Source organism: Haliotis rufescens, unplaced genomic scaffold, assembly GCF_023055435.1.
Source record: "Haliotis rufescens isolate VD_foot unplaced genomic scaffold, xgHalRufe1.0.p SCAF_76, whole genome shotgun sequence".
NCBI lineage: Eukaryota > Metazoa > Mollusca > Gastropoda > Lepetellida > Haliotidae > Haliotis > Haliotis rufescens.
In genome coordinates this window covers 4,338-15,306 of record NW_025964368.1, presented here as the reverse complement: position 1 = coordinate 15,306, position 10,969 = coordinate 4,338, and the positions used below count along the sequence as shown (strand labels likewise).

Here is a 10,969-nt window from a genome sequence, read left to right as displayed (position 1 = left end):
CATTTTTTTCTTCCTTGATCTTCAAACATTGTGACCCAAAATATCAATAACATCAATTAGCACTGCAACATGTGTGTTCATGTGAAACACCCTATTGTGCTTACAGACAGGATCGAAACAGGATCGAAACATGGGCTTGGAATTTACTGCATACCAACAACATCACCAAACGCTATATATGTTGAATGTCGGGCTAAAGAAAGATTACACTTGATACTGGACTTGATAATCTGGGCTCACTGACTTGGTTGATGCATGTCATCGTTTCCCAGTTGTTTAGATCGATGCTCATGGTGTCAATTGCGGGATTGTCTGGACCAGACTCGATTATTTACAGATGGCCGGCATATGGCTGGAATATTGTGCCTAGCGCGGCTTTAAGCAAAAAACAAAAAACGCAAAAAAAATAAAAATGTAATTTAACAATTTGCTCTCTCATCACAGAGCAACAATAAGGTTCCAGAACTGTTTGGTAGTAATTCGTGCTTTAAAAAAAACAAAAAAAACAAACGCAAACAACAAAAAACAAAAACAACATTGTCGTGATTTAACAATTTGCTCTCTCATCACAGAGCAACTATAATACCTGAACATTCCTTGTCTGTGTTGTTGAATCATAATATAAAGACATGGTAAATACATGTATGGTTCCAGAACTGTTTGGTAGTAATTCGTAAATATAAGCGACGAAACCCTTTCCTAATACAAGATTCGATTGTACGATTCCGAAAATAACATGAGCCAATATTTGTGATATCATTGTCAAATAGTGATGCTGACTGGTGTTCGTGAACAATTGAGCATATCCTGCTAAATGGTGGCACTCGTCACAAACATGGCTTGTCTTGCAGCAAAGGATTTCCATGACGTCCATGGGGTGTTTGGTTTATGCTAGATTCTGTATGTGGACATTCCCTAATATCAAAATATATTCAGAAAACAAATAATTGTTGACATTCATGGATTTACATTATTCATTTAAGATGATACCCGCAGGCCAGGACAAGTTCATGTTATGACAATGATTTGTTATGTTGTGTGACCCTTCTCTACCTTCAGATGCAGGAAGGAGGCTTAACACTTTGGACCATTGTTGGTAATGGAGCAGTGTGCATTGTGCAGGACAGACGCTTTAACCACAAAGAACTTGGATCCCTACGCAAAACACATACATCAGATGCATCCTCTAAGATGCCTTATTATTCGTGGAATGTCTGCCAGCAACAGAACCACGAAACACAAAGAGAGGCAAGTGCAGCCTGTTACCCCAAACGTCTTCGACGAGGGTCTGTCATCAGGTGCACTGATCTTCCTCCTGATTGCTTTGGATGTACCGTTGGGGAGGATCCGTAGGTGTGCTTGCAGATGCTTCACAAGTATCTCGAGTTCCTGCTGGGTGATATTTTGATGTATACCTTGGTATGCCCCCTGCGAACAATTGTTTGCTGGGTTTTCGTTACCACCAACCGTTGAGCTATCAGTTCCTGATGCGGGTTGGGTTGTATCAATGGTGGGTGTGGTTTCAGCTTTGGTACTTAAAGAAGTAGCACTAGTAGTAGTTGTCATCGGGTTTGGGGTTGTCATCGTTGTGGTTGGTGTAGATGCAGTTGCAGTGGTGGAAGTACTTGCAGATGTCGTGATCGGGCTTGGGGTTGTCATTGTTGTGGTTGCACTAGACGCAGTTGCAGTGGTGGAAGGACTTGCAGATGTCGTCATCGGGCTTGGGGTTGTCATCGTTGTGGTTGCACTAGACGCAGTTGCAGTGGTGGAAGGACTTGCAGATGTCGTCATCGGGCTTGGGGTTGTCATCGTTGTGGTTGCACTAGACGCAGTTGCAGTGGTGGAAGGACTTGCAGATGTCGTGATCGGGCTTGGGGTTGTCATCGTTGTGGTTGCACTAGACGCAGTTGCAGTGGTGGAAGGACTTGCAGATGTCGTGATCGTTGTTTTTGTCGCAGCAGATGGTGCTGTTGTCGACATTGGGCTTGTACTACAATCTGTAACGTTTTCTCTTGAGTGAATCCAATTCTTAAAAGAAAGAAAATTGAAGTTTACACAATTTTGCTGACATGATTCATATATCGATCGTGGAAAACTGTACGAAAGTCTACAAGTTAAGAAAAATGTATTGTTCAAGATCTCCAAGAATTCAAAGGGAACGCACAGGCGGAAAGTATGTTTCATGGCAATGAGGGTGTTTGTTGTTTAACGCCACTCTCAGCAATTTTCAAGCTACCTGGTGGCGGTCTGTAAATTAAGCGAGTCTGGACCAGACAATCCAGTGATTTACATCATGGTCATCGATCCGAGCAATTGAGATCAATGACATGCATCAACCAAGTCAGCGAGCCTGACCACCCGATCCCGTTAGTTGCCTCTTACGACAAGCATAGTCGCCTTTTATGGCAAGCATGGGTTGCTGAAGACCTATTCTACCCCGGATCTTCATGGGTAAAATAAAAAAATTATTCAAGAAAGTGATGACATCAATTGAATAATATCTGTCCCTTACCTCATTAATCGGAGTAAGGTCCATTCCAGCTGCAGAACAGAATGCACCACATGTTTTATTCTTCTGATAAATATATGCAGCAAACGAAGAACTGGCACTTTGTATGACGTAATATTTTTTTGGTAGAAAGATAGAGCCAGATATCAGGTTCGTGTCCTTAACGTCAACCCAGTTCTGAATATCTAGGGATTGTGAGTTTAGCATTAAGCTTGACTTAAAGGACGAGTCAATGACGATAATTAGCCGTCCTCCTGGCACATGTTTGACAGAGTCAGGAAAGCTGAAGCTGTACTGATATTGCCACTGAATGTTGGGACCAACAATCGTCATACATGGATCACGATTTTTTGTAAATGTCACAAACTTGACCACCAGTATTGCTTCATTTGATTTGATCTCAGCAGGAACAGTTGCAGAAATCCTTGTTTCGAACCAGTCCCCTTCTTTTTCTAGGCTGTAAGTTGAACCACCCACATGAACAGTTGTGTTTGGTGTGCTAGCGAGGATGCGATACAGGTCCTCTGCTTTGTTATCTTTTCCTGGGGAGAGAATGGAAATAAAGTGTTTTCCCCATGTAGTAACGGGTGTCATTTGTTCAACAAGATGATCCGCGGTTTTATCAGTGTCCAATTTGGATTTTCTTGCTCCCGCTATCACAGCAATTGGTTCGTTCGAGGACACATACACGCCCGTTAGGTCTTTGTCATTTTGGAACTGGATAACCTCATGCTTTTGTAGGGTTACATTAATTATGGTTGGATTCCGAATGGTGATATTATTATACCTTAATGTAGTCAGGCCAGGAGGGAACTCAATGATTACTTCAGTATTGGCGGAAGAGGCTATCACTGAGAACTGGGTCTTATCACCAAGACTCTGGTATGTCACGACATAGAAACTAAACCCGAACTGATCAACTGGTAGTGCGAGGTAGATATCAATAGAGTTAATTCCAAAGTCGGCAGCAAGAACGTTTACATCGTTATCAGAGATGACGTGCACCACTCTATCTGTTATCCCACTCCCAGACAACTGGATGCCTTGCTCCAGGCAAATGTAACCTCCTTCAGCGCTGGTGATGTTCACGGTATTTGTGTAGTTGATTTTCTGAGAAAGACTGGTAACACGGACAGAGGTAGTATTGAGAATGGTCGTTATAATGATGCACTGCGGTCTTGGACTGCTGTGGTTTAGTACATTTTCTGGAAATGTAACCAGGAATTCCTTCCCGCTGCTGCTGTACCGATGTGCTGCGGTATAAAGAGGTAATTATATGGAAACAGCGAACAACAGTACCAACAGCATCAATCAGCAAACAATTAGTTTACCCCTTTCCAGATCAATAACTGGATATCATTCAAATATTTAATCAAATATGACGTGTCATCATGTAGGAGTCTCTAATTTTCTGGATGTTATCCTCCTCTGACCTTTGACTGCTGTATCTATCTAGTTTACATAAGCAGTGTGTTCCAATTGACTTACCTTCTAAACAGCCTAAAATGTTGAGAATGAATACCATTAAACGATGGTGTCTTATCATTTTGAAATTATACATAGATTTTCATTATCATATATTGGTAGGTTTCTCGGCAGTATAAAACGGATAAAAATTATATGCGTCATATGCGACGAGATGGACTACTTTCAGTGTTTAAAGACAAACATGACGTCGTCCTTGTTTTTTGGCGATCGAGTCAGAATTAATCCTCGGGAATCTTGAGAAACTACAGCGATAATTGCTATCATTTTCAAAAGAATAGTCTAATATACTGAAATTCAGTGTCTAACTGTGACGAAGCTGAAGCAGTTTACAAGTTTGGCAATTTTGGCGCTCTAAATTGCGAAACAATTTAGGGGGGACACTAGCCTAGCGGGATCAGTTTCCATACCAGCGTTTGCAGACCTCTGCGGCTTGGAACCTTTTCCCCAAATTAAAACTGTTGGATTTGGCCGAACAACGTCAAACTTGTTATCTTGGTTCTCTTTGTGGCTGTGTGTACATCTGACTGCACTTTGAAACGTTATGACAGGACATACTCTTAACAAACGTGACGTCTCATCAACTAGGGTTAGAGTAGCCTACCTATTACTGCCGCGAAAGGCAAATAGAAACAATTTATTTTGTCAATTTGTAGTGCCCATATGTAGTTGCGCCACTAAAAAAGAAACAGTTTCAGCTGGAACTATGTTGACTGTTGTGACTGTCCGACTGACACATCAGTTTCCTTCTCACGTAATATATATATTAATGCGCACATTTCAGGAAAACTTGCAATGTGTTGGTAAGAAAAGGAGAATGTCCTACGGCCTCGAACAAGCTTCACGTGCGAAAAAAAATCGCGAGATTTCGGACTTTCTCCTACTTTAAACAAAGTTCGATCAAGTTAATGCATCAAACTAACGTTCAAGTGATGTTCACTGTACTATGCTAGACGATGGGAGGGTGACCGCTCTTGTTTAACTATGGGAGGGGAACCTTTCAAGGAAGACTTTCGGACGATTTAGTACCCCTACTCAAACTATTGGAGTGTTAGCAAATTGATCGCGTCTATCAAACTGTCATTAAAGTTTCACGCAACTTTGTTTTAAATACTAATTAATGCGCACATTTCAGGAAAACTTGCAATATGTAGGTAATGTTTGTGAGAGACAGGATTTTTCGAGCACAGAGTTGATGAATGACATCATATGTAAAAAAGAATAAACACAATGTTTATTCCTAATACAGGATATTTACCATCCCAGAGCGCACTCGCGTGATAACCTTTATATACATTCTCACTGTATTTAGGATTTGCTACTTTATAAGACGAAGTTGTTTAATAAGGAAATGTTCCACTCATATCGTTTACTGTTTATTACAATGCCAACTTACACTTGTTAAAGGGGCGGTCGGGTAGCCTAGTGGTTAAAGCGTTCGCTCGCCACGCCGAAAACCCGGAATATTGCTAAAAACGGCGTAAAACCATACTCACTCACTCACTCACTAAAGTTAAAGTACGTAATCCATATATATATTTTCTGATCTGAGGGACAAGGGATCGTAATGCATTTGTTACAGGGACGATAGTCCTCATCTTCAATATTACATCTACCACACAATATACCTTTTGTTCCATCTTCTATGGCGTGAAACGCAATTTGAGAATACATCAGAGCATAGTAATTTTCATTATTTGTTTTAAATCATAAACGTCATAGATTTACCACTCTCAGATTCCAATGGGCGTAAAGGGAAATAACAAATAACAATGGAAGTTACATGAATCGATCACTGAAAACCACTGATGACACCGGGGCACGGGTGGCCAAGTCGTCTAAGGCGCCGCGATTCGCTGTGCATAGTTGCGTCCCTTAGGCACGCCAGAAACCTATGATTGTGGGTTCGAATCCCGGAAACAGTTATGTTTCTAGGTTTGTCAGCACCATACCCGTGCTCGTGGGTTTCACCGAAGTGGTAAACGTCTAGGACCTGCATCATTTCGGGCTTTCCTCCCACATTAAGCTGACACGCCGCGATATAACTGGAATAATGTTAAAAGCGGCGTTAAAACTAACTCACTCACACCGATGACACCACATGGGCAATGCGCTGATGTTGGTCTAAATTTTATTTACGCCCGTCACATTGAAATGCTGATACATGTTACCCAATATCAAGCAAACCATTGTGACATGAAATCCATTTGAAATGATTTACTGTTATGTCGTAGCAACGTTATGGCTTACCGTTATGTCCCACAACACAGAGGCACGCTAGTAGCAGGAGCATGTTGACGGTCTCGTTGCTTCACGCCGACTAAGTCAGGGCTAACTTGTTTTGTTCTTATTGTCTATACTGAAAGCATACTAATGCATTGCGCCATTACGACGTCAACACTGTATCGGTTTTCTCCTTGATGTATGTGTGCTTCGAAATCAATTGTGTCAGTTTTTCATTTGAAACTCAAAGTGTGACAGGAAAGTTTTCAGTGTTCTATGATAAAATATATAAACTTTAAATAAGTAAACTATAAAATAAAACAATTGATTAAAATAACTCAATCAATTTCATCTGTGGTCTAGGCTTTCAATTTTTATACAATCTATCCATCCTATAGTTTCCTAAATATCACTCAATCGTTGAGTGAGTGAGCGGGGGGAGGAGGGGGGGGGGGGGGGGGGGGGGTTACGGGTGGCCCAGTCGTCTAAGGCGCCGCGATTCGCTGTTTAGAGTTGCGTCCCTTGGCCACGCCAGAAACCTATGATTGTGGGTTCGAATCCCGGTTCGCCCCGATTATGTTTCTAGGTTTGTCAGCACCATACCCATGCTCGTGGGTTTCGCCGAAGTGGTAAACTTCACTTCGGACTTTCCTCCCACATTAAGCTGACAGGCCGTGATATGACTGGAATACTGTTAAAAGCGGCGTTAAACCCAACTCACCCACTCACGTTGAGTGAGGTGAAATGAAGTTTGTATGCATTGTGCTAGTCCAGGCTTACGCTGGTTTTGTAGTGCAAGCCCTCTGAGATACCATGCCGCAGTTTAACATGAAAACCTCACTCGAACAGATTGCACTGGCTTGTGTCATTCCTTTCTGTCGAGTAGGGTAAGAAGTCCCATTGTTTGACGTCTTTTGGCATGATGCAGCTGGGACTGAGCAACCGACCTTCAGCTCCATCTGCTACACCACGGAAGCGGTGTCGTCATGCTTTGACACATTTCTTTTATTAGGAGAAACCAATGTTGGAAGACCCGTGAAGATCCGGGGTAGAATAGGTCTTCAGCAACCAATGCTTGCCGTAAAAGGCGACTATGCTTGCCGTAAAAGGCGACTAACGGGATCGGGTGGTCAGGCTCTCTGACTTTGTTGATGCAGGTCATCGATCCCAATTGCGTGGATCGATGCTCATGATATCAATCACTGGCTTGTCTGGTCCAGACTCGATTATTTACAGACCGCCGTCATATAGCTGGAATATTGCTGAGTGCGGCGATTGAATGCACTTACCTTTAGGCTACCTTACACACTCGCTAATGTGGCAAAGCACACATTCGTCAGTTACAGACATATTTGATGAAGTTTTAATCTAATGTGGGCAGTGGGGTAGTCTAGTGGTTAAAGTGTTCGCTCGTCACGCCGAAGACCCATGGTTGATTGACGATTTGGGGACAACGTCCCATTGCTGGTGTCCACCGCCGTGATATTGCTGGAATACTGCCAAAAGGAGCGTAAAAATCATACTCATTCCCTCAAATTTAATGTCAACATATTGACGCCAATGTTGTTATCTAAGTAGCGTTGAACAGGAGCTAAGTTCAAATGTTGTTATAGAAAGAAAACCATGTGACCATGCTCATCACAATGCTCGCTGATTAAATAAAGCAGGACCCGTGAAGACGCCGGGTTAGAATAGGCCTTCAGCAACCCATACGTGCCGTAAAAGGTGACTATGCTTGTCGTAAAAGGCGACTGACGGGATCGGGTGGTCAGGCTCGCTGACTTGGTTGTTGCATGTCATCGATCCCAATGGCGTGGATCGATGCTCATGATGTCAATCACTGGATTGTCTGGTCCAGACTCGATTATTTACAGACCGCCGTCACATAGCTGGAATATTGCTGAGTGCGGCGTTAAACAACAAACAAACTAAACCAAACCAAACCAAATAAAGCAGAGCAAAAACGCAAGCGGCTTAGCTAAGCAGCTGTGTTACAGTAATATATTGAGAGTAGCTAAAATAACATTTTGACAAGATATTGACAATAGGAAGAGACAGCCATTGAAGTCGACTGCGACCAATTAATCCCTGAGTTTATTAACTCTTTATCAATCTTTATTCATGGTACTTATGAGGCCAAAGGCCTATAGTACATTGTCTGGGGCGTGTTACAAATTCATACATTTTCTCAGTTTCATGGCATGATGAATGAACGTTGATAAATTTCTAATAGTTTCTGTACAATCACAAGTAATTTATTTACAAAATTTGTTACCGTTTGGGTTGCGGTAGAAATAGTTATTTCGATATTTTGCTCTTAAATCTTTATACACTGGACATACACATAAAAAGCGACATTCATCTTAAAGACAATCAATTTTACAAATCCTACAAAGTCTATGTTCTCTTGCAATACCTTCATATCTGCCTGTTTCAATAAATAGATCATGTGAGCCACAACGAAATCGAGAAAGAGCTGTTCTAAACTTATGTGAATTTACACTTAATAGATAAGGTTCTAGTATAATAGTAGTCTTAAATGTAGTGTAGTAATTTGCTTTTATGAGTTAATAAGCTGGACTGGGTTAAATAACGAGAAATAGACACAGAGGGCCTATCCCTAAAATAATTTTAATTGACCATAAAACAAACGAGAACGTCTGGATATCAAACTAGTCCGATCGACTGAAGACTCTGACTGCGCGAGGAATTTCTGATATTCCCCAAAAGCTAGATAATCACGGGAAGGTTTGTTATCCTCGGATTACCAGAAAAACTGAGTACAAAATCCCTAGCCGATACGTTTAGCTCAAAACAACCAGAGTAATTCAGTACTAGGTCAGACGTACCCTGCAATCACTAACATGTACTAACAAAACCAGGGCGGTCGGGTAGTCTAGTGGTTAAAGCGTTCCCTCGTCACGCCGAAGACCCGGGTTCGATTCCCGACATGGGTACAATGTTTGAAGCCCATTTCTGGTGTCCCCCGCCGTGATATTGCTGGAATATTGCTAAAAGCGGCGTAAAACCATACACACTCACTAAAAGATTGTCACTTCAGGATAAATTCATTGTTAGATTTCTCCCAAACAATAGTACAATGTGTGAAGCCCATGTCTGGTGTCCCCCGCCGTGATATTGCTGGAATATTGCTAAAAGCGGCGTAAAACCATACTCACTCACTCACTCACTTACAAAACCTGTGTATCAGGGGTTCGAGTCACTAATGCCTACGTCCACTTTTGCCTACAGTAACTATTGCCTACAAAAAAATAAAGCAGTGTGGAATAATGCCTACACAATGAAAACAACATACCCATGCTAGGAATGAACTCTTCCAATATTAGATTTCTTTGAGAATCCAGAGATCCACATATGTCAGACTCCTTCAGAAGCTAGAGGAGACAGTGCTGCAGATCACAGGAGCTCCTCTACAGCCACAAGTAAGACGGACTGACTTTGAAGTTGCTGTGATGCGAGCTGTCGAGGAGGAGTTGCCTGGTACAGACACCAGGGGATGCTTCTTCCACTATACGCAGGCAAAAAAGGTTTTACGACACAGTCACATAAAAAATTGACAAACGGTACGTTTGTGTTGCAACTGTACTGTCCCATAAGAACACTGTTGTCTACATCTTGTAACAAAGATCTTAGAAACAAGTGCACAGATTAACAGCCATCATCAGGGCTACATTACAGCATAAACTTCAAAACAGGATGAAACACGTCAAATTGTGAATTTTCAGAATATTGGCCTCAAACACCACAACGCATGAAAATAAAAAAACATCACTGTTTTGAACAGCAACACATTTGAGTTCATGTCATATTGATTTGAACATGTCAGTAACATATAATCAACACACACAAGCACGCGCACGCACGCACAGACACACACAGACACACGGCCTACCAAACTTGGACCGCCTCCGTGGTCTAGAGGTAGAACGTCTGCCCGGAGAGCGGAAGGTCCGGGGTTTAATCCCCGGCTGCGTCATACTACGTTAAAGGATGGTACTTGTTGTTACCCTGTCTGGCGCACGGCATTAAGGGGCTAAAACAAGGACTGTTCGGCTCGGAGTCAGTATATTGTGTCTGAGTGGGATATTCATGTTAAACTGCGGCATGGTATCTCAGTGAGCTAGCACTTTAAATCGGCATCAGTCCGGACTCGTAAGAGGCGACTAACGGGATCGGGTGGTCAGGCTCGCTGACTTGGTTGATACATGTCATCGATCCCAATTGCGTGGTTCGATGCTGATGATAGCAATCACTGGATTGTCTGGTCCAGACTCGATTATTTACAGACCGTCATCATATAGCCTGAATATTGCTGAGTGCGGCGTAAAACAATAAACAACCAACCAACTTCAAACATATAGACTACATTGACGTTTTTTAATGATAATATTACACACTTACATTTTTATACAAATTGTGTGAGCACAGAGTGCTACAAGAAGGGCAGGATGTTTTACCCTTTTCGCAAACACATGGTGTCATCATTGATTTCCATTCATATAATTGTCCCCACTGTTTTACCGTTTTCCCGCAATGGATTCTGTTTCAGCAGATGGTCGAGACCTATTGTTCACTGGAGTTGAGGTTTTGAATTTAACTATTCATAAAACCGCGTGTCAGCATTATGTGGGCAGAAATCCAAAGTCACAAAGGTCGGAGGCTGTCAACAGAAGCATGTGAATAGCGCTTCCAGAACTATAGGGTGATAATAGCAATCAAACATTACCTTAC

General features: G+C 42.1%; 1 protein-coding gene across 1 annotated transcript; it reads right to left on the bottom strand.

The window, feature by feature from the left end:
* Positions 1 to 556: 556 nt before the first annotated feature.
* On the bottom strand, positions 557 to 6,296 carry LOC124136022 (chitinase-like protein PB1E7.04c). The gene is made up of 3 exons (XM_046501760.2): positions 6,245 to 6,296; positions 2,513 to 3,762; positions 557 to 2,028 (listed from the first exon to the last, which is right to left on the bottom strand). The coding sequence occupies exons 1-3, from the start codon at positions 6,285 to 6,287 to the stop codon at positions 1,174 to 1,176; spliced, it is 2,148 nt and encodes a 715-aa protein (XP_046357716.2). The 5' UTR covers positions 6,288 to 6,296; the 3' UTR covers positions 557 to 1,173.
* Between the last annotated feature and the right edge of the window lie 4,673 nt (positions 6,297 to 10,969).